The following is a 25,282-nucleotide window of genomic DNA, read 5'->3' as shown; positions in this document are numbered from 1 at the left end:
GTAAATACTAATGAGTATTCAATGTCAATTCATACTAGTTAATATTAAAAATAAGAGTTAACAATTTTTTTTAAATTGTATAATACTGAATTTTACTATAATTTATTGCGTTGTATTAAAATGCGTTTAGAATATGAGAGTTTAGGACAATTGCATTGAGCTTTCCTAACTTGTTTAAAGTTAAAACATAATTTTTTATTTATTTTTGATTCATTTAAATATTTACGAATTTATTTTTGATTTATATCAATGATAAATCTGTCATTGTTTGCGCGTTCCATGCATGGCATTACGCGCGACTGTTCGAAATGGGTTCAAAAATACGAAATATTAGGTACTTTCTACTTATTACTAATAATAAGGTATTAGTTGTTACCTACCATAGGCGCAACTAGACCTCTAAAACTGTTGACAGTTTACCAATTGATGGTATTTCATTAAAATAATAATAGTTAGGTTTAAAAAACAAAGAGTGCTAAATTTTAACTTGGGGGTGCAAAGACCTTTTTGCACCCCTCTGGTTGCGCCACTGCCTACCAATGAAAAATAAAATTATATTCTAGTTAGTTTATTGTTTACAACTATTATACATCGAAGATTATTATTTTGATTTAATTTATCGATTTAATTTTTTTTCAATTTCAAAATAAAGTATGAACATCATTTAAAAAAATTCGATTTTGATAATATTACTTTTCAACTTTTTTTTTTTATTATTGATGTTTAAATTTGATTTAAATTGCTGATTACAAGGTGGTTGCTGTCCTCAACACGTATACTATATTGTAGAACACCACTAATCCTGAAATTCAAATATAAATTATATATATTACAATATATTGTGTGTTAGAAGTACGCCTACGTCTTAAAACTATAGTGCCAACCGCAGTCATTGAGATGCGACAGGGGGTGTGGCGCCACGCGGACGATATCTATATACGATATCCTAAATATAATGGAAAAAAATCGCGCCACAAATACGCTTGATGTATAATATAATAAATTATAAGTGTTATTAAAACTTATAGTTAGCGCTGCGGCTAACGTTGGGTGGCTTGTATTGAATACGACTCTAAAACGGTCTTTTAATTTTTTCAAAAATCCGAAAACCTCTTAAGACGACGATTGTCGTTTGGAAAACGAAAAATCACAAACAATCGTATCCTGCAATCATAGGTATAAAAACTGTCAAACATCGTACAATAATTATTATTTTATTACGTATTATATTGGTGTGGTGGTGCGTTGGTATAGTGTCTTCACCACCCCAATGAAATAACGTATATTATCGTTATTATTATTATTATTATTATTATTATTATTATTATATAATAATATTATAAAAGTTCTCGATGACGACGTGGCGTTAAGCTGAGTGCGCTCGAGGTTTCCGCCGCCGCCACCCGTCGTGCGGTGGCAATATTGTTGACCGATTCGGGCGTGGGCCACCGCCGCCACCGAATTCGATCCGCCAGGGCCGCGCACGCCCGGTCGCCCCGGCGCGGCCCCTCTCCGAGTCGTGCGCGTGTTCGCCGCCGCCGCAGGATCCGTCGAGCGCGCGTCCGTTCCGAGCTGCCGGTCCCTGCGCGCGCGCGCCCGATCGTTACCACTACTCGCCCGCGGATCGAGACCGAAAACCGCCGCCGCCACCGCCACTTACCTCGCATCAGACCCGCGTACGACGCGCAACGCAACAACAACATTCGTCGCGCGCGCTGCAGTGCTTTTGCGCTATTACAGCGTATAGGCGTATTATTATTATATTATATCGTATCGCTGTTGTACGGACGACGTGGTTTTTCGTTCGCACCGGCTGACAACGATCGACAATACGACGACGACCAAAGACGCATCGCCGCCGGAATTGACCTAGTTATTTTTTCGCGTTTGTTTTTACTCTCGGCTTTTTCGGGGTTTTTCCGTTTTCGTTTTGAGCCCCGCACGCTCCCTCGCCACCGCCTCTCGGCATCGTCCGCCCCCCCTCGATAACCGATAAATTGCTCAACGACCGCCGTCGTCGTATCCTACCCGTGTATACGACACGGCCATCGCGTGCCGAACCGGACAACGGGGCGCGTGTTCTTCCAGTGGCGTTGTCGCATATACACACACACACGCGCGCGCGCGCGCACGCACACCACAGTTTACTGGATAGGATAGTAGCCGCTCACCTGCACGTAAACCGCGGTGCACGCACTTCGAACTGGGCGCGTGCTGCGCTAGATCGACCGATCACCGGGACACGCGTAAGTATATAAATATGTATTTGCATCATATCGTCAATAAATCATAATAAGTATTGTCGTCTCGGCACTGCAACAGTGGCGTTTCGAAGTGATACGCAACCATTCTAATCATACGCTCATGTCAACACACACTCGTGTATACAAATCGTTTACCCGTATTTATATGCATTTGTCGCATAAGCCGTCATGACAATATTATACTATTATGACGTGTGACATTTCGTCATAATATTTATATTGACTATGTTTTTACTATATAAGGAGATACCTGCGCAATCACATACATATCATAATATATGCCATTTCGGTTTCACGCGTTCGACAACCTGGCGACGTTCCCAATCCATAAAAAATAATCAACCAACCAACCAACCTCCCCTAAGTAACACGGCCGATCCACTACTGATCTCTTCTGCAGAAAAATGTCGATACGACGAAAATATTATTACATGATGGTATTAGACGTAGCTTCGGCTTTAGTTTAATTCAATGCGATTATAATAATATACCGTCGGGGTCGTTTGATTTTGTACGTTCTATATTGAGATGCATATAGTGCGAGTTAGTCTCGATTGTAGTCAGCGTAATATTATTGCAGACTATAATAATATAAATTTAGTACTTTCCTAACACCATATCGTACGTGTTTTGTTATGTGTTTAGGTTAGCTCTTTAGATGTAACTTTCCAGATGACGATTTGACATTGCGATTGAAACCATACTGCCTTGCCGCTATGGTAAGTGATTTTGTGATGGTTAAGTCCAATTGGTTTTTTTTTTTTATTATTTCGTTGACCACGGTAACGGAATTTTTGTTTTTGAAGGACATAACATGGCCGAAGACTATTGGCATGCCGGTAGCAGATTTATGGTGTCCTTGTCGTCGTTGTTGTTGTTGCTGTTATCGGTATGCGCCAGTGCTCAGAGAACGCTATCTTCGTCCGGTAAGCACCGTTAGCGGCTTAATTACTACTGCACGCACGTCTCGGGCGCACAACAGTCAGTGTTGGATTTAGTAGGGAATAGGGGGTGCAATTCGCTGAGGCCTTAAAGTTGAGGTTGTTTCAGAACCTTAGGTTGATGCTCGAGATTAAATCATAGTTACAATTTCTAACTTTATAAGAATAAGGAAATCAATTATTTATTAAGAAATTACCTGTACCCGTATATTCGAGATGGTTATGGACTTAGTTTTATATCTATTAAATGTGATTCGATCTAAATGAATACATAAGTCATGAGATACCTAATTGAAATGTTTTATTTTTTAAGTTTTGTCAAACACAGAATAATATATAATTAATGTATCATAATACATATATTATATATTTAAAATAGGCCTCCAATATTAGTAACTGAACCCCGGCCTACCTGGACTTAGATCCAGTGGCGTGTCCAGAACTTTTTTGTGGATGGGCCACAAAAGTTAAGTTCAGAATGGTTTTATTCCCTCCTCATATTCTAATTTGATCTATTTAAGTTTTAGTATTTTTATTCTAAATGACTAATTTTAATATTTTTATAATAAATGGTAGCTTACCTTTTATTAAAACATACTTTTTAAATATTCAAATCTTTCATTTTTATTGAAATACCTAATCTAATCAAAACTATTTTATTTTCTTACTATAAATCATATTTTTATTTTTCATTGCACATCGAACTTATACTAGTCTAGTACTTATATAAAAATATGGGTGGGCACTTGCTTACCAGGCCCACTCCCTAAACATGCCACTGCTTAGATCCTGCACTGACAACTGTCTATATTAGTTTCTTCGGGTTTAACGGTTACTGGATTCGTATTTAGGATGTGACAAGACGTTTGTGAGCAACGACGGTCCGCAGAATGGCACGTTTCGGGCCCCGGAGTTCACCAACATCTACGGCGAGTCCAAAGTGTGCGTTTATACGTTCGTGGCTGCTTCGCATCAGAAGGTCTTCGTATCGTTCACTGCATTCAAGCTCCGAAGCACACCTCCAGAGTAAGATGCTCCTTTTATGTTTCAAACAAGAACACCAGTAATGCAAATTGTTGTTAACGTAGAACAAACCTAAAACAATATTAGCCAGTACTCACCCACCATTATTAATCATTGTTAATTATGAGTTGTATGAGTTAATCGCACAATATTACATTTATAAGTATATATAAGTATATAACCTATACCAACTACTAGGATCTACCATATATACACACATACCTATAACCAATTTTTTTTTTGTGGGATAGGGAGTGGAAAGTGTACTTCCACTTTATTGGATTACGTCTGAACATATATGTTCAATTCACTTTTGGGGCTTAATTTTGTCGAGAACTTCTATTTTTACACAACTATCTTTATGATGACGAGACATCGCTGCTGCATTTACCAAACATTAAGCATAGTTAATAAATTATGTACTAAATACAATTTAACACACATCATTCCATCACATTTGAATATAAGTACCATAATAATAATAGACAATTAATTTAATATTTATTACGTTTCTAATAATTTAAAATGTAATATAAACATTTCAACACTATTTTGTATGACTACCTACCCAAATTAACAATAACTACCATTACAGTGAATATATTTCTTTAAAATGAAGAAAATAATTCCTATTATATATATATATATATATATATTATTGCCATGAATTGTTGCTACATCCTAACCTAACCATACGAGTCCTTAAAATTACAAGTTGAAGCCTTATAATTTATATTATTGAACAAAAAGTGCACGTCATACTAATCAATTTTTCTTGAGTCGACACACGGGAAATATATTGTAGTATTATACGTTATTATATTATAAACTTACAAGTGCACATTATCGTACACAGATGCGTGCACGAGTACGTGGACGTATACTCGGAGGTTCAACAAGTCGATACGGAGGACTTGATAAACTCACCGTTTGGAGGTAGATACTGCGGTCTTATACCACCAAGAGACCGAACGTCGTTGTATAGAACTGTAGCGTTTAGCTTCTACACGGACAAGAACACGACCACGTCATCTTTGTTCGAAGGCTATTATATGTTCAGCAATGACTGTAAGTATTTATCATAGTAATCTCTTTAATACCGTTGAAAAATCGGCTTCTTGATTTACGCATAGCCTTTTTTTTCACATAAAACGAAAAAGGTACGATTCCCATTTCCACCAACTATTATTTAGGAACTATTTAACAAATGTAACAACCAACTACCAAGTGTGTACACTAAATAAAAAAATGTTATAATCATTATGTGAAAATACTTAATATAATCCTGTTATCCAATATATTTAAATGTTTTATTTTATTTTTTGTCATAAAAAATGTAATACAATCAATAATAATATTAATAATATCTAACAAAAAATAATATAATTAAATTATAGTTTTTAAAAAAATACAGAAATGATCATAGTTTCATAAGTTGACTTTAAACAATTTGGACTATATAGGTACTATAAAATTTTAATATTTGAATCCCTCTTAATATTTTTTTTATGTCATGACAAAAAATATATTGATGGCTGTGATGCAATTTATTATGTCTGTTATCGACGATTATCACTGTTTATACATAGTGAATACTATTGTACCGTCTTTATGATAATTTATACATTTTAAAGCACTATTCCGTGTATGTGATATTAGGTAAATAATTGTGGTTTTAGGTAAATTAACTAAAATATAATATAATCGGTGAACAATTTTTTTTGGCGAAAATGCCTTTTGGTGAAATTAGAAATTATACCTTTTTAGTATTTGACGGAAAAGGGTTGTGATGGAATGCAAAAATGTTCAATATTAGAAATGAGTAGCATCCATTTATCGAATAGTGTAGGTACCTGGTACACATCTGTTATAGATTAAAGTTCAGTCCAAATTTAAGTCTTGATCATTTAATATGATCATATTTATAATATATGTATGTATGTGTTCTTAGCTGCATTCCAATTGGGAACACCGTCGCCGATCAGCCCGTGTTCATTTGTCGTGAACTCAAATGTGAAAAAAGTAGGCACTATACTCACACCAACGTACCCGGGTATATATCCCAAAGGAATGAAATGTACATACTTATTTCACGGACAAGCCAACCAGAGAGTGCGGTTAGAATTCCGAGACTTTGACCTATTTTACGGAGGTCCACAGTAAGTATTTTTAAAATTTTGTTAGCCAAACATGAATATTGAATACATATATAATCATATTTTGCAACATTAAGTTTATGGAATTTACTATACATTGTTTTTGTTCCTCCGCAGTTGTCCTTTTGACATCGTAAGCATTTATGATGGATCAAATGCTACTAGCCCTTTGATCGGCCAGTATTGCGGTCAACAACGAAATTTAGTAGTCTACTCGACTAAAAATTATTTATACGTAACTTTCGACACACTTCATAGGGCAGCGAACACGCAGAACCGTGGTTTCAAAGGCATGTTTGAATTTAGCGAAAGTTTTGTCAAACTAGGTAAGTTTATCACACATTGGTCACATACCTATCTATTTAATTGCATAGCAAAAGCTTACATTATCATAATATTAAACGGGTTTAATTTTCGTATTTATCTAGATTTTATTGGGATAAACGACGGAGAACACGTTCGAGGCACTGAATGCGATCAAAAAGTGTTAAGTAAACGAACCTCGACGGGATATATATATAGTCCTAATTATCCGTTTCCGTACATCCCGAAAATCGTATGTCGGTATTTTGTTTATGGTCTTGAAGGTGCACAAGATTTGGAAAGAGTTAAGTTGGAATTCCAAAAATTCAACATACCTAAAGCACATATTAACGAACAGGAGTGAGTGTTTACCACACGATTATAAACAGCTCGAACGGTTTTTAATTGTTATTGTTTAAATTTAAGATGCACGGACGGTTACTTAAAGCTATACTTGAGAGGTCAAGAAGCTATGGACCTGTATGACAAGTTTGACTACGAAATGTGCGGTGATGAGGCTGATGAAAAGGTAGTGACGAGTGAAGGCGCTAGACTAGCAATGGTTTTCAGCAGTGGCGAATTACATGGTCGAGGATTTAAAGCCAAATATACGTTTGAAACAGGTAAGCGCACAGTAGTATAGGAACATTTTTTTAAAAATGTATTTGTTTTATTCTCTGCTATTCATTAGAATATCTTATACCTGGAACGGCTGCACCGAACGGTACGTGTCATTTTACTTACCGTAGTGAGTCTAAGAAACGAGGAGATTTCAACTCGCCCAGACATCCGGCAAACTATCCCAACGGTCTAAACTGTACGTTTCTATTCCTGGCTACGCCCAACGAACAGGTCACCGTGATATTCGATCAGTTCAAAATCAAAGTTGACGTAGCCAATATTTCATTAGTTCAATTTGGGTACGGAAAAAATTCTATTATTTTTTACAACGTGTGTTACTTGTATGTATTCCGCAAGAAATAAAAAAAAAATATATTTATTTTTACATACATACGTAGTATATTATTAAAAAAATATTAATTAGGGCTGAAATTTAAACATATTTGCATTTTTATTTTTTATTAATGTAATATTTTTATTTAGGGTGTTTGTTTGCAAGGAGGACTGGCTCGAAATATATAACATTTACAAAGATGGCACAGAGAAAATCGTCGGTAGATATTGCGGTATGACAGCTCCTGGACCGTTGGAATCTAATCGTGGTGCGATTGGCCTAAAGGTGCTTCTGCACACAAACTCGGAAGGTGTTTCTAGTGGCTTCAAGGCTAGGTATTTTTTCGACGAAGCCAAGGCGATATTTGGCGGTAAGTCTTACAGTTCATTAATGTTGTGTCTACACACCGTCGAATCGTTTTCAAACCCGAAAACATAAACACTTAATATGTAACAAGTCATATTGTTATGCGTAATAATAACGATCGATTTTTTTTTTCATTTTCTATTCAAGACTGCGGTAGTAATATCAGTAATGCAGATTCTGGAAAGGTGCAGAGTCCGAATTTCCCGCTCAAATATACTGCACCGGAAAAAGGAATGCCGAGCAGAACGTGCAATTGGTTTATAAACGTCAGGCCCAATTACAAAATACTGCTCAACTTCGTCTCATTCTCGGTGGAAGGAGAGCTGGCAAGTAAGTATAAAGAGTTCTTCTAGAACGCACGTATTATAATATTAATATTACAAACTACACTGTAGATTATATAGTATTACTAGATAACATATATCGTATATACTATTATATTATATACCTACTCACTATCAGTACCACGATATTAATATATATATCTAATAATTTATTATTTCTACAGCTAGAGGCTGCGCGACGGCTGTTGTTAGACTTTGGCCATCTGTAGAAGAACCACCGTTGGAGTTATGTGGTGAAAAGCCCATTGAGTCATGGCAATTTCTGTCCGAATCCAATCAGTTCAGGATAAGGTATAAAAAAAGTCACTTAATTTTTAAACTTTTTTTAAACTATTGATATATATATATATATATATATATAAATGAAAAAATAAAACGATTCTGAGAAAAATTCAATAAGAAATTTAATATTTTGTATTAAGTGAAAAAATGTAATTTAATTTTAAATCGGTGAAAGTTGTAAGTATCTAGTATTTATATTCATCAAATTATAACAGAAAAAGCATTATCGATTTGCGGAAAAACGCATGTGTCGTAAATTGGAACGTTTTTCACCTCACGCACTATACGAAAACGTGAGAAAATCAAATAAATGATTTTTTCAATAGAAACCATTTATATAACCAAGTACATTTTACCATTAATTTTTCAATGGATGAGCACGAGATGATCGAAGGAGTTAGGTTAATTAGAAGAAAATCCAAAACTACAAAATTACATGTACCCACTTATATCGATCAGAATAATATATATATATATATATACAGGGTGTGTAAAGACTATTTAACAAATATAGTAACATTTATAATGGAAGTTTATCAAATAGTCTTGTTACACTTTATACGTTTATACATAATAACATTTTGTGACGTAGATGGACATAAAAATATGTAGGTAATATCATTATGTTTTTTGATATAGTTTTGTTGTGGCCGACAAATCGGGCAACGGCACTGGTTTCGCTGCAACTTGGACTGAAGTATTGGATAATTCTGACTCGTGTCCGGGGTTTCAATGCGAAAATTCGAGTTACTGCATATCCAATCAGTTAAGGTGCAACAACGTGATGAATTGTGGGTCCAACGACGTGTCGGACGAGACCAACTGTGAGTATTATTTACTAGATCCTTTTTAATGGTATAATGTCATTGACGCTCAACCACGATGCACACTGAAAATGGGAAAAATAGGGCCGCGTAATGGCATCGCATTTACTCAAGTCAGATAAAATCATATGAATATAACATTATTATAATATTGTTGATGGTCGTTTAGATTTATCCATACGGGGAAAATCGCCAAGATCATTAGGCAACCTAATGTACATTTAACGATATTTTCCTCGTACGTTTCAGGGGATATACTTTCAGTGGTCGATTTGTTTGATAATGTTCTCTTTATATTGACTGTTAAATGAATCATAATTTACTATATTATAATAGTATTACATTAGTTTATTATTATATTACATTATATCATTTATGCGACATAGATCTAAAATTTGGATTTTTATTTTAATAGTAAATGCAGCTATTATAAATAATATTATGTAATATTATTATGTTATTGATGTAAATAATGTTAAACAAGATTAAAATATTACTTGTTTGTTAACAATATAGTTTTAGTAGTATGTGTACAGATGTTCTTATCCTATAAATAACAGAACAATTATTACTTAATCAATAATGTATAATATTATATTAATATGAATATGAAATAAATGAATAAATGAAATAAAATTACTGCTGGTTAGTTTTCAAACACGAACACTAAAAAAATGACAAAGACATGTTCAGAATGACTACGTGTTCTAGAACAATTTATTATTAAATATTATATTTAAAAAAAATAAATATTAATCGTAAACAACAGACGGCAAATTTGATGCGAAGTGTGATGCCGGTCGCCGACACGTATTTTTTGTATTGCATACAACACATGCGTAGGTATACAGTAGTCATTAGTTATATATGATATATAAAGCGGAAAGTTCACAATTCATGTTTTCGAGAAAATAGAGATTTGCCTCGAAGACGTACGATTATTTATTTCGCGTTTACTCGATAACTCATTAATTCGATGGTTTCACGTTCACCAAAAACTGCAATAATAATAATAATAATAATAATAATATAATACAACACAAGTACGTACACACAACGTATTACATATATATTTATGTGTCGGTGGCGGTGAACTAGTGCTGGTGTATTATGGCAGTGGCGGCGGAACTATCTAAAAATCATAAATCATTTAAGCGCGGTTTTACGGCAGACCCTCCGCGCGCTCGTCTCGACTCGCTGCCGTGTATAATATATATAACTATAAATAAATACGCTCACGTCGAAGTCTCGTCGTATAATAATCGTAGTAATGAACCGAATACAAATTGCCCGTATGTGCTGTATATGTATTGTATACTCACCTCGTAATATTCCGCGTAGGTACCGGTGAAATCAGCCGTGTGTGTTGTTCGGCGCGTGATCGTAAAACAATATTGACGCCGCCCCCACGCGTATCTGTACGTATATGCATACGTGATGGAAATAAAACGGCCAAAACTATATCGATCGACGGCGAATATTTTATTTCGAAAATAATGTAATACATATAATATATACATTATATACATCACATATACACACGTACTTTATTATATACTTTACGGGGCGGATTTAATCGATATTCGACGGCGTGCAGCTGGGTATATATAATAACAATATTATATTATAAAAATCGAGTACCAAAGGAAAAGAACGTTTCGCCGAGCAGTTTCTTCTCGCCGTTTACATAACGTCATATCCGACTAATTATTATTTCACGATTCTGGTCATAATAACAAAACAATAGGTACAACAATATTATATCAATATAGAAATCCTTTTCTATGCGTTATCAAAAAATCTAGAAATAAAAATATAGTTTTATCGTATACGAAAATGCTGTGGTAAATCAATTATACATTATACTAGTAATGATACTGTATTGTGGTGTATTGTGAAAATAAACGATAAAAAATATCTTTCGAAATAAATAGCAATTTCATTGACCATCGCTCCGCCTCTTTTGTCTACGGACGTCGGACACACCTAGTTACTTTAAAACGATATTTTGAGAGAATTTACTGACTGAAATAAAAATGTGTGATTCGTTTTTATTTGAGATGTGAAAAATCATAAAAAATGGATTGCATTACGCGTGAGATGTAAGATTTTCAGCAATTTTGTGGCGTACACAGAATATGAAATCGATGTAATTCTAGTGTGGTCAACGTAGTGAGAGTGAACTACGATATAGATGTCGTATTACTAGTTTTTCATTTCAGCCATATATATAATTAAATCCTCTGTATGGTTTTCTTTAAAAGTACCTACCCCATAAAATCGATTACTTTTATACACAATATCTACTATTGGTACTAAGGTAGGTACACTTGTATAAAATGTACAATGTATGGTATTGTTTTTGACTTTTCACGTGAACATATTTTGTTTAATAAATTTAATAACGGAATGAATCAACTACATTGAGATTTTTACCGCGTATTTATGAATATCAGGCACCCACAATATTAAGGTGTACAAAGTTTTTAATAGATATCCTCTCTCTTCTTGTCAGAAAAAAATAACAAATAATTTCTATAATAAAACTTGTAATATTAATTACAATATTTATTGATTTTATTTTATTTCATAAACATATGAATATAATATTATGTATAACCATGCTAGACCCTTACTCAATGGACTGACTAGAAGCATAAATTTGATTAAAAATCTATTTATATAGCTGATAGTGGCAGCATCAGTAATCGTAGTAGTTGTTAATAGAATAATAGATACTATAGTATACGACTTCGGCTGATATCAACTATCGATTCCAAGAACAGAAGTATAACTTGATTGTGCGTGATTACGAAATAAAAAAAAAATACGACATGTAAGGATTAAGGACTAGGATCTTAAAATTTCCTATTCTTAGTAAAACTGTAAAAACCCTACTTTTTATATATATCCAAGGGAGTGCAGTCCTCCTATAATGGTATAGCCTATAACCACCAACAGTGGTGTAGTCAGATTTTTTAAAGAGGGAGGAGGGTGGAAATAAAAACGGTATACAATTTAAAAAGTTTTTATCGCTATTCGCCAGAAATTAATTATATATTACTCCATAGTCTATATTCGTAATTCCGTGTGTTTATAAAGCATAATAATGTTAATTACATATTATAATATTGTCATAGGTATTGACAAGGCTGGAAAGTTTATTAATATTTTTAACTCATAATGTTAACACATGAAAATGTAGCTAAAATTTAAAATTAAAAGTAACTTTTTTTTTTTTTACTAATTATATATATAAAAAAAAATAGCAAGTAATATATATAGGTTTTATAATAAAAAATAAACAATTTCTTTACCCAATTGCTTCAGGTACGAGGCACGTCCATACTTAAGTACTTTAATTAATAATGAAATCTAACAAAATATCATGAATTAAATATATCAGTAAATTATTTTACGTAATAGTCAACAAATTTCTCCAAAGTAATGAAAAAACTTAACTTTAACGTTTTAACACATTAATGTCCAGCTTTGGGTTCTGGCATACTGCGTTAAAAGTAAAAAAAAATGTATAAATGGCAGCGTTGCCCCCTCCCCGTCAGGCTAAGCCACTGTTCTCCGCCACCGTCACTACACACTCAAAATAACACTCCAATGCTAAACGACCCTGTTAATTTCGCGGCCTACTATAGGACTGCTTAACTACATCTACTACACCGTGTGCGTGCGTGTGCTATTTGGCAGGTGCAATGGAACCGGAAGCCATGGACAACGTGGTGCTGTCGGCGGTGCTGACCATGTGCACAGTGCTAGCGCTGATGCTGGCCGGATGCCTGTGCTGCCGGCGGCGGTCGGGCTCCGGGCGCCGCGATCGGTTCCGACGGGGCGTCGGGGGTGGCGTGGGAGTCGCGGGCGGTGGATACAACCGGCACCGGCGGCACCACCAACACCACCATCAACACCATCACGAGCCCCGGCCACCGTCGCTCCGGTCGCTCAGCCCTACGCCGTCGTCCGGCCAACACGTGTGCGACGAACTGGGCGAGCGGTTCGCCAGCGTGGACAGCGTGTGACGTCCACTGGAGCACCACCGCCATCACCGCCGCCGCCGCCGCCGCCGCCGCAACCTCTATCAACAACAACACCACCGCCGCCGTCGCCGCCGCTGCCGCCGAGACCGCGACGATGACCACCGCCAGAGTCCTTCTCAGCAGCAGCAGCCGCATCAGCAGCAGTAGTAGTAGTAGAGCCCGTTTCGTCCCGGCCACGCTCCCCGTCGCGACTTCTGCGCAGCAGTTGCGGTGGTCGATCGCGCCACTGCGACCGCCCCCTCATCGCTCAACAGTCACCGCCGCAATATTATAGGTACCCCCCTGTATTATGTTATATATAAATTATAATATTATAATATGGTTTACGCGTGGTGCGCTAAAATTAGTCGTGTCAATCCTATGCTCGTCGAACGGTGTTTAGAAAATAATAATAATAATAATAATTAATAATATAATTGTATAATATAATATTATATGTATTGTACGAATTTTTTGTCATTTCGTTTATCGTGTTCGTGATCACTTACGTACCTATATAATATTATTATATATTATTATACGCTCGCCGCGTATTGAGATCGATTTCCCTCGGAAGCGGCGGATTTCGTTATCTTTCGTTTTTTTTACTATAACTTTATTTTTCGTTTTGACTTAAACAAACCACCGATAATCACAGATGACAGGTCTGAAGACTTTCACACCCCGCAAGAGACGACCGTTACGGTAACAGCTACACTTCACCCTCTACGACCCTACGACTAGCAAAGTAATTTCCGTTTAAATTTTTCACAGTCTTCCCAACCATCTATCACCTCTCATCGCGTCCACTCGACATAATATATCATAATAGTTATATATGTATTGTTGTACATGAGAGTTACGTTGCTCTTCGAAATATTTCGATATCATCACGTCGAATATTATAGTATTATTTTTCTTTGATTTTGTTTTTCGTAATATAATTCGATCAGTCAGTAACGACGTTCGCCACAAAATCATCATCTTCAGCACGTAGCTGTAGTTGTACACTTTCAGTATAGTTCCAATTATCGGAGGGGAATGGGAGCTAGGATCCCTAACTGTAGTCTGTAAACAACTGAAAATTTCACACATTTGCAACATCTTTTTAGGTGTTTTATAACAATAGAAAAGTCACATTAGAGTCCGGCGTGGACTTAAGCTTCAGCTCCCCTCCCTCTTCCAAATCTCAAACTTTATTTTCACTACTTCAGTATTTTATATATAACAGTAATAATAAATCGGATCAGCGACTCGTTATGATATACATATATAATTTTACGTAATATCAAAATGAATGAGTGTATGTGAACGTGTGCATGTATGCGTGTGTGTGAAACTTGCAAAGTTTTTTGCTTCTTTTTTTGGGATATATAACATAATACGACGATGATGATGTTATGTATTTATACATTATGTAGTATAATCGACACTAACCCCGCGCCGTACCGTATACTTACGAGAGTGTTTTCTACCGAATATCGATCAGCGTGTCGTTTTAGGAGGGAGCGTTCTAACTTATAGCTCCATCTAGTGCACTCGGCAATCATCAAGGACAGCTGAGCGCATCGTGAAATACAAAATAAATCGTTCGCATCCCGTATTCGGCTGTCGGCGATGCGTGTTGGAATCCCTTTCAATTTAAATATAATATACAAATATATATATATATATATATATACAATCCAATACACTTAATTGAGACACTTCGGGCGGTGATCTATCTGTCTCCATTATCCGACTGTCCCGATAAACCGATTTTTAATGTAACGAATACATTTGTTCGGGACTCTGTTTGTCCCTATTATGCGGTGTCCCCATTAAGTGGATTCTACTGTATATTTAATAACATTTCAATAACGTCGTCGACGCGCGCACGGCTAGTTTTCAGTGTGTGCTATACTATACATTGGGGAGTGAGGGTCAAAAATGGAATCAATTGCTCAATCATATTAAGCCAAAAATAATAATAATAATATAATAGAAGAATTCCCGGTTTTTGTGTTCGCTGCCACTATTTTTGGAGGGAGGCAAAACGGGAACGATTGCGTTTTTCAAAATGTTCGTTGCTGAAAGACTAGTCGTGGCGATTTGTTTTTTTTTTTTTTTTACCTCACAGTTCGGTATAAGTATAACATATAATATTATGAAATGCCTATGTATTGTAACAATATGTACTTAAATATAATATTATATTAACGATTTTTCGAAATTTCAAAAGGCTGGAGTTTAGACAAATACATATTTTGTTATCTATTTATAATTTTAGGTTTTGTTTTTAGTTAAAACATCATATAACCGCTTTGGACCTCTTGTTATTACATTATAATATACAATAACAGCGCTTATTTATACCAAATATATAAATATATAATATTACAAATACCCGAACGGTCTCGATAATGTATTACGACATCTGTTTCGTAGACATATATATGTATAATATAGTTTTTTTTTTTTGTACATTTTCGTTATTATCTGATTGAGATTTCATCGACAGCGTGTCATGATTATAATTACCTTGTGTGTGTAGGTAATCTATTCGTAAGACACTTACACGGAATATTCGTTTCGTTACCAAACATCTTAAGCAAACATTACAAAATATTATTAAATTGTTTTTGTTACGGTTTCCTGCACAATATTGTTGTATATTAATCTAAATAATACGCACTTGTAATATCTCTAACTATTCTTTCGCCAAATCAAGCTCAAGGGGTGGACAATTCAAATAAATGTGAGTCACGCGTAAATTGAATTGAACTGCTCAACTCGATGACCTCCATCCACTAAACAGTTTTACGCCTCAAAAGTCTACAAATAGACGAAAGTCTTTCACTTCCGGCCATTACATACACACACATATTATAATACACCCTATAGGAAATACGTATATTTTGTATAGATTAGGTACATTAGGATAAATTACTATCGAAATTCCGGAGTGAAAACAGTATTATTGTAATGAATTTCTTCCAATTTTAATAAAAATGTTACGATATTTAACATATTAAATAATAATAATAAATTTATACATACTATATAATATTTGTATCGGCAATCTACTTCCGACAATGTGTATATATTATTATATAACATAATAATTATAATTATACGTTAGCGTAAGTGTATCGAACTTTTGTTATGAATTTTCGTTAAGTTTTTAACTATCGTATTAATTATACTCGTACGTTGAACGTTTTGCTTGTAATATTGTTAGTAAAAAAATTGTGTTTTTTTATGGCAAATATTTGTTTTCTATTGTTACACGATATTTGAGTATACCTCGTTAATGTTTACATAATAAAATAATACTACGCATAGTCCCATAGAGGCCTAGTGTATAATAACATTGTTTAAGCTCTAAAACGTGCTGTGTAACATTATTTTGGTGCATATTATTACTTATAAAAGAGTAATAATATTAATTTAGTCTATTTATATTTATATCTAGTCGATTGTGACGTATAAACAACTAAATAGTCTCTAGTCGTTATTACAAGTATATATTATTATTATTATTAATATGATTAATATATAATATTGTACTAATACACTTTTTTGTAGTAATATGTGTTTCCGTTCACGAAATAATGTGCGCGGTTAGGTTGTTAAACCAATCAAGTCAAAACAATCCAATTAATATTTAATATAACAAATAAAAACAAATCTTTTCAATCAATCAATTAAAAAAAAAATCGTTGAAAAACATAATATTATTATACAGGACCAAAATTCATTAATTTTGTTTAGCTTTCTCTTCTCGCCACTCGATGCTTACACTTTATTCAGACCAAAATATATTATTATATTATTCGTTTCATCTATATAATATTATATATGTTTCGTTCATCTGAAAAACGAACGTGTTTCAGTCCAGTAAGCTAATATTTAGCACACGGTAAATTTTTATTTATTTACCAACAAAACACTGCTCAATGTTTTTGTTTAATTTATTATTTGTTTTTGTTGTTGTGAATTGGACGGACTGCAACGAAATCAGCAATTAATAATTATGAATAAAAACAATAAAACTGCGTCTGTGCGTGTAGTACGGATTGCATGGGTCTGTGCAGGTACAATCCTATTATGCCTGTAGATACCGAGTTGTAACAGTTTAACGCGCAAGTTTTTCCGCAGTCCGTCCAATTTTTAATTGTATGTCATAGTTTAGTGAAAACAAATTTAAACATATGGTTAAGTGAAATTGGTATTAAATATTATTAGTCTATAATATATATATATTATATATATTATATATTATATAAAACAATAATATCATAAAACTTTTAAAATTAATAAAAGAAATCAAACATAATTTAACTATTAAATATACCTTATATAAATAATATGATTTATGTAACTTAGGCGTATATATATATATATATATATATATATGTAAACAAATATTATGTTATAAGGACAAAAATCAACATTTGTATTGTATTAATACAGTAAGTAAAACTAAATGTCCTAATGTAAAATCATTGTTGACAAATTTTCCTTTTTAGATTGGTGAAAATCATAAAAACATTAAATTACCCAATTAAATTATTTTTACGTTTATTTATGGCCAAAGCGTGTTTTTAGTTTTGTTTTTTACAGTCAATGTTAGGTACATAATATTATTATTATGTTGGTTAATTAATTAATATTAATATTATTATGTATTATCATTATGAAAATATACTTAATAGGAATTATAGAAATGTGTTTTTTTTTATCTTCCATTCCCATATTGTCTTACTACATTATACACACCCGAATACATATAAAATATGAAGTCATACTCCCGCGCAGTATACATTTGAATCAAATTTCAAAGAAGTAGCTGGTGAACAATAAATCTAATACTAGAAAAATCTATAAATGTGTATAAATTGTGTAAGTATAAATAAGTACTCAATAATATATATATATATATAGGTATAACACGTTAATAACAATAATTTGTTGCTAGAATTACTATTGTAGTATTGTAATGCTAGAGTGTAGCGATTATACGGTACCGGGTATTTGATTTCTATTTATTTCAATTATATCAATCAATGAATTTTAGCTGTACAATTTTGTTTACGTTTTGTTCACTGGATCGGTTCAGAAGCACATTTACTTTTAAATTTTTGTTACATAATGTCTTGCGTGTAATATAACGATGTACTTACATGCACTGTATGTTATACAGCGTGAAAATAATATTTCTGTCGTATTCGTATAGTATAATTTATGTTTATACGACAGTAGCACACAGAGAGTTTATGTTTACTAGTTACAACCCTTAAAAGATGTTTGTCTAGATATGCTAAAAAAAAAAGAAATTAGTAAAGTGTGTAGTAGCAAAATTTACAAAAAAAAAGGAACTTTCGTATACTATAGACTATTATAAACATAAAAATGTAACATATATTTTACATAGAAACACAATATTTTAATTTTATTATTAATTTTAATTATGTTTTAGTTTGTAAATTATTAACAAAAGTAGTGCACGAGAAGCAAATTGTGCAGGTGACGGACGTGCATCAAGAATGGCCACCGTGTACGATCAACAGATTATATATTTTACGAACGCATACTAATATACCGATTTCAAAAGATTTAGAATCTCTTGCAGTCATATTGTACTTATGAGCTATATGGTATCTATATTTTATAATTTACTTTACGGGTTTTGTCTAAATTATTATGGTATTTTTTGAAAGGTTTTGGGTGTTTGTAATAATACTTTAAAGACGAATAAATATTGTTAGTCAATATAGGCATCGACCATCGTACATGATTACGATTTCTGGTCACTGAATCGAACACTGATCATTTTTCAAATTATTTTCATTAAAAAAATGTGGTCATAGAGTTAAATTGAAATAAATAAAAGGCAATCTAAAAATATAAAACAACTATAGAATATAAACAATAATACAAATCAAAATACGAATCTCTCATTAAAATATAATTTATTCTACTTACCGTACGCACTACGTGCGTAAAAAAAAAAAGATGAAAAAGACGTTAAATCTTAATGCTGGCCGATAAGAATGAATGATAAACGTACACTAGCTGGATACTGGCTAGTAATAAACATCGTTGAACTCGTCGTCTGGGAAACACGGCTTCGGACGAAACTCAAATTTAGTGAATTTGCAATTCAAGGTTTAGACGTCAAACACTATACGTGAAGAATGTATTATAAAATATCTGCAGACTAGGAATTAGCAAACATCAGTGAAATCGAATTCACTGTCTCACCGTTGGTGTTAATAAAGTCATCGATAATATCTGCAATACGACGATTTTCGTGTATTGGAAATACGGTAGTTGACAAACCGACGACGTACGTAAAATTGTGGTTCTTAGCTGAAGCCGTCGGGATAGAATGACAGCTATGCAAATCGGGCGGTACGAGAAAGAGGAGGCGCAGAGAATAGCGACAAGTCACCGACTCGCGCTCTCCGACACCCCGTGGCGTGACGAGTTCACGGGTGTCGCGCGCTCGGTTATAGACGCGTTAGACCCCCCCCCCTCACCACCCGAACGGTATCCGCCTTTTACGATCACGCGGCCGGACGGCGACGGCGACACGGTGGCTAGCGGCACCGGAGTGGACAACGGATGCTGCACTAACGGCACCAATTGCGCAGTTATGGCAATCGTTATTAACTAATTTACGAGAGTTCGACAATTAATATCCGTTACGTAACATAATGCGACCGACTGCTTGATGGACACGAAACGTCACAGACAACGGTATAGTTAGTGCGAGACTGCACTGCACTGCACGAACAGAAATGACGACAAATGTCAAACGGTAGAAAAGTTGGCGGGCGACGACGGGACAGCCGGCATGGAAACCGGACAACAATTATAAGAAAAACATTAAAAACGTACTAAAGCGTTTGACGTCGGGTAGGTGGCCATAAGATGGTGGTACACTCGGACGCACGTCGAAATAAAAGAACGGTCGCACTGTACGACGTTTACGAGTCGCACACGGCCGAACGCAATCGGGGACGCATAAAAATAATACGCCGACCGATGAAGCAGCCGATCCAAACCGCAAATGGTATTTTGCGATCGTAATAAAATACGATGTCGGTGTCGGTGACGTCTTAACAGTCCAAGAGAAAAAAGATAAAAAAAAAAACAAATATCGCCTGACATGGGATTACGAGATCACGTAAACAATAATCAGCACGACGTCTATAGTTGCGGTGGCACGACGGCAGTGAACGAGATCCGTGTATGTTATGTATAGGTATAGTGACTGTGTGATACTCGTGCATATTTATTGTATAATATCAAAATGATGTGGTGACATCACTGAGTCATCGTGTCACGTGCTAAACGGACCACAATAATTTGCATCGGCATGGTCACGGGATGCTGTGGATATATATATATATATATATATATATATAAACATATCGATCGGGCGCTTGCCCCGTCAGCCGGTAAATCGACTGTGCGGATTGCCGCTGACCACCACACCGTTTATCTGTGAAAAATATCCGCCACCGTCGTAACGTGTCGCTATATTATATCACCGTAATATTTTGCTAATGTGGTCGGAGCGGTGTCGTTAACCGCGCTTTTACAGCTAATCTCACCGAGCCGCTGCCAGCTGCTACGGGTGGCCGAATAACGCGATGCCCAGTTGAGTAGTGCCGACATAAGTAGTTACTACTTAACGTAGCATTTTCCCCGTGTATCGCAGTCGTCCCGTTCAAATGACTTCGATTAATTGCCAAAGGTTTCCGGCACAGTGTACGATATTTTCATAAGCCCAATGCTGCGGAACAGCGTGATAACGAGTTTGACGCCAATTAACTAAGCGGAAAATTCTGGCCGGTTAAGTGGGACACGTGGTCTGAAAGTTGCTGCGGATCCCGAACATCCACAATAGTTCCCATAACAGTAATAAGTTAAAACTTATTATGGTATAGAATCGCCTCTTCGTCTATACACGCACGACATTGTGGTCGGCCCTGTCCACAATAATCGGTGCAAAGATTTTTCATGGTTCACCATTCATGAGTACATAAGTTTAGTTTCATCAATTAGATGTTAATAAATATAATAATGTATCATCCATGATCGCATTATCATAACAATGAATTCAAATTCATTGATGATTGCCTAAACAGTTTGCGCGCAAAAAAACACGAAATTATCGATAATTTTATTTTATAGTATGATAGCCCCCGGCCCCTGATCGTTTTTTGCCGTTTTTCACCAAAAAAACTAAATACACGTATTTTTAAGATGGAAGTTTACACGCGATGGCTCTGAAAACGTTATAGCGTGCTGAAGCGACCTACGTACTGTATTTTTATATCAAAAAAATGTCGAAAATCCAAATATTACCCACCCAAGTACCGCTAAAACCACTTTTTTGAAAAAAACTTGTTGGTAAGTTTTCGGGGTGAAGGATTTATTTTTTTGCTCTGAAATTGCATACTCATCGTTGGACGGGTAGCTTTAACAGTTTGCCCGCAAAAAAACACGAAATTATCGATAATTTTATTTTATAGTATGATGGCCCACGGCCCCTGATCGTTTTTTGCCGTTTTTCACCAAAAAAACTAAATACACGTATTTTTAAGATGGAAGTTTACACGCGATGGCTCTGAAAACGTTATAGCGTGCTGAAGCGACCTACGTACTGTATTTTTATATCAAAAAAATGTCGAAAATCCAAATATTACCCACCCAAGTACCGCTAAAACCACTTTTTTGAAAAAAACTTGTTGGTAAGTTTTCGGGGTGAAGGATTTATTTTTTTGCTCTGAAATTGCATACTCATCGTTGGACGGGTAGCTTTAACAGTTTGCCCGCAAAAAAACACGAAATTATCGATAATTTTATTTTATAGTATGATGGCCCACGGCCCCTGATCGTTTTTTGCCGTTTTTCACCAAAAAAACTAAATACACGTATTTTTAAGATGGAAGTTTACACGCGATGGCTCTGAAAACGTTATAGCGTGCTGAAGCGTCCTACGTACTGTATTTTTATATCAAAAAAATGTCGAAAATCCAAATATTACCCACCCAAGTACCGCTAAAACCACTTTTTTGAAAAAAACTTGTTGGTAAGTTTTCGGGGTGAAGGATTTATTTTTTTGCTCTGAAATTGCATACTCATCGTAGGACGGGTAGCCTTAACAGTTTGCCCGCAAACAAACACGAAATTATCAATAATTTTATTTTATAGTATGATAGCCCACGGCCCCTGATCGTTTTTTTGCCGTTTTTCACCAAAAAAACTAAATACACGTATTTTTAAGATGGAAGTTTACACGCGATGGCTCTGAAAACGTTATAGCGTGCTGAAGCGACCTACGTACTGTATTTTTATATCAAAAAAATGTCGAATATCCAAATATTAACCACCCAAGTACCGCTAAAACCACTTTTTTGAAAAAAACTTGTTGGTAAGTTTTCGGGGTGAAGGATTTATTTTTTTGCTCTGAAATTGCATACTCATCGTAGGACGAGTAGCCTTAACAGTTTGCGCGCAAAAAAACACGAAATTATCGATAATTTTATTTTATAGTATGATGGCCCACGGCCCCTGATCGTTTTTTGCCGTTTTTCACCAAAAAAACTAAATACACGTATTTTTAAGATGGAAGTTTACACGCCATGGCTCTGAAAACGTTATAGCGTGCTGAAGCGACCTACGTACTGTATTTTTATATCAAAAAAATGTCGAATATCCAAATATTAACCACCCAAGTACCGCTAAAACAACTTTTTTGAAAAAAACTTGTTGGTAAGTTTTCGGGGTGAAGGATTTATTTTTTTGCTCTGAAATTGCATACACATCGTAGGACGGGTAGCCTTAACAGTTTGCGTGCAAAAAAACACGAAATTATCGATAATTTTATTTTATAGTATGATGGCCCACGGCCCCTGATCGTTTTATCCCGTTTTTCACCAAAAAAACTAAATACACGTATTTTTAAGATGGAAGTTTACAAGCGATAGCTCTGAAAACGTTATAGCGTGCTGAAGCGACCTACGTACTGTATTTTTATATCAAAAAAATGTCGAAAATCCAAATATTAACCACCCAAGTACCGCTAAAACCACTTTTTTGAAAAAAACTTCTTGGTAAGTTTTCGGGGTGAAGGATTTATTTTTTTGCTCTGAAATTGCATACTCATCGTGGGACGGGTAGCCTTAACAGTTTGCGCGTAAAAAAACACGAAATTTTCGATAATTTTATTTTATAGTATGATGGCCCACGGCCCCTGATCGTTTTTTGCCGTTTTTCACCAAAAAAACTAAATACACGTATTTTTAAGATGGAAGTTTACACGCGATGGCTCTGAAAACGTTATAGCGTGCTGAAGCGACCTACGCACTGTATTTTTATATCAAAAAAATGTCGAAAATCCAAATATTACCCACCCAAGTACCGCTAAAACCACTTTTTTGAAAAAAACTTCTTGGTAAGTTTTCGGGGTGAAGGATTTATTTTTTTGCTCTGAAATTGCATACTCATCGTTGGACGGGTAGCTTTAACAGTTTGCCCGCAAAAAAACACGAAATTATCGATAATTTTATTTTATAGTATGATGGCCCACGGCCCCTGATCGTTTTTTGCCGTTTTTCACCAAAAAAACTAAATACACGTATTTTTAAGATGGAAGTTTACACGCGATGGCTCTGAAAACGTTATAGCGTGCTGAAGCGACCTACGTACTGTATTTTTATATCAAAAAAATGTCGAAAATCCAAATATTAACCACCCAAGTACCGCTAAAACCACTTTTTTGAAAAAAACTTGTTGGTAAGTTTTCGGGGTGAAGGATTTATTTTTTTGCTCTGAAATTGCATACTCATCGTTGGACGGGTAGCTTTAACAGTTTGCCCGCAAAAAAACACGAAATTATCGATAATTTTATTTTATAGTATGATGGCCCACGGCCCCTGATCGTTTTTTGCCGTTTTTCACCAAAAAAACTAAATACACGTATTTTTAAGATGGAAGTTTACACGCGATGGCTCTGAAAACGTTATAGCGTGCTGAAGCGTCCTACGTACTGTATTTTTATATCAAAAAAATGTCGAAAATCCAAATATTACCCACCCAAGTACCGCTAAAACCACTTTTTTGAAAAAAACTTGTTGGTAAGTTTTCGGGGTGAAGGATTTATTTTTTTGCTCTGAAATTGCATACTCATCGTAGGACGGGTAGCCTTAACAGTTTGCCCGCAAACAAACACGAAATTATCAATAATTTTATTTTATAGTATGATAGCCCACGGCCCCTGATCGTTTTTTTGCCGTTTTTTCACCAAAAAAACTAAATACACGTATTTTTAAGATGGAAGTTTACACGCGATGGCTCTGAAAACGTTATAGCGTGCTGAAGCGACCTACGTACTGTATTTTTATATCAAAAAAATGTCGAATATCCAAATATTAACCACCCAAGTACCGCTAAAACCACTTTTTTGAAAAAAACTTGTTGGTAAGTTTTCGGGGTGAAGGATTTATTTTTTTGCTCTGAAATTGCATACTCATCGTAGGACGAGTAGCCTTAACAGTTTGCGCGCAAAAAAACACGAAATTATCGATAATTTTATTTTATAGTATGATGGCCCACGGCCCCTGATCGTTTTTTGCCGTTTTTCACCAAAAAAACTAAATACACGTATTTTTAAGATGGAAGTTTACACGCCATGGCTCTGAAAACGTTATAGCGTGCTGAAGCGACCTACGTACTGTATTTTTATATCAAAAAAATGTCGAATATCCAAATATTAACCACCCAAGTACCGCTAAA

At 35.0% G+C, this 25,282-nt stretch overlaps 1 protein-coding gene across 2 annotated transcripts; it reads left to right on the top strand.

Moving 5' to 3' along the window:
• Positions 1-1,687: 1,687 nt before the first annotated feature.
• LOC113551261 (tolloid-like protein 1) lies at positions 1,688-17,740 on the top strand. 2 transcript variants are annotated; one of them, XM_026953400.1, is made up of 15 exons: positions 1,688-2,246; positions 2,910-2,983; positions 3,071-3,190; positions 4,057-4,231; positions 5,085-5,296; positions 6,180-6,387; positions 6,502-6,710; positions 6,813-7,047; positions 7,114-7,310; positions 7,379-7,607; positions 7,792-8,012; positions 8,156-8,338; positions 8,517-8,643; positions 9,274-9,458; positions 13,164-17,740. In XM_026953400.1, the coding sequence occupies exons 3-15, from the start codon at positions 3,079-3,081 to the stop codon at positions 13,490-13,492; spliced, it is 2,622 nt and encodes an 873-aa protein (XP_026809201.1). In that variant the 5' UTR covers positions 1,688-2,246; positions 2,910-2,983; positions 3,071-3,078; the 3' UTR covers positions 13,493-17,740. The 2 variants fall into 2 exon arrangements, with proteins under 2 accessions (XP_026809201.1, XP_026809203.1); XM_026953402.1 differs by lacking the exon at positions 1,688-2,246 and adding an exon at positions 2,727-2,775.
• The last annotated feature ends 7,542 nt before the right edge of the window (positions 17,741-25,282 follow it).

The sequence above is a fragment of the Rhopalosiphum maidis genome, chromosome 2 (assembly GCF_003676215.2).
Source record: "Rhopalosiphum maidis isolate BTI-1 chromosome 2, ASM367621v3, whole genome shotgun sequence".
Lineage (NCBI taxonomy): Eukaryota > Metazoa > Arthropoda > Insecta > Hemiptera > Aphididae > Rhopalosiphum > Rhopalosiphum maidis.
The sequence above is the reverse complement of the archived record's forward strand: the minus strand, read 5'-3'. Positions and strand labels throughout refer to the sequence as shown.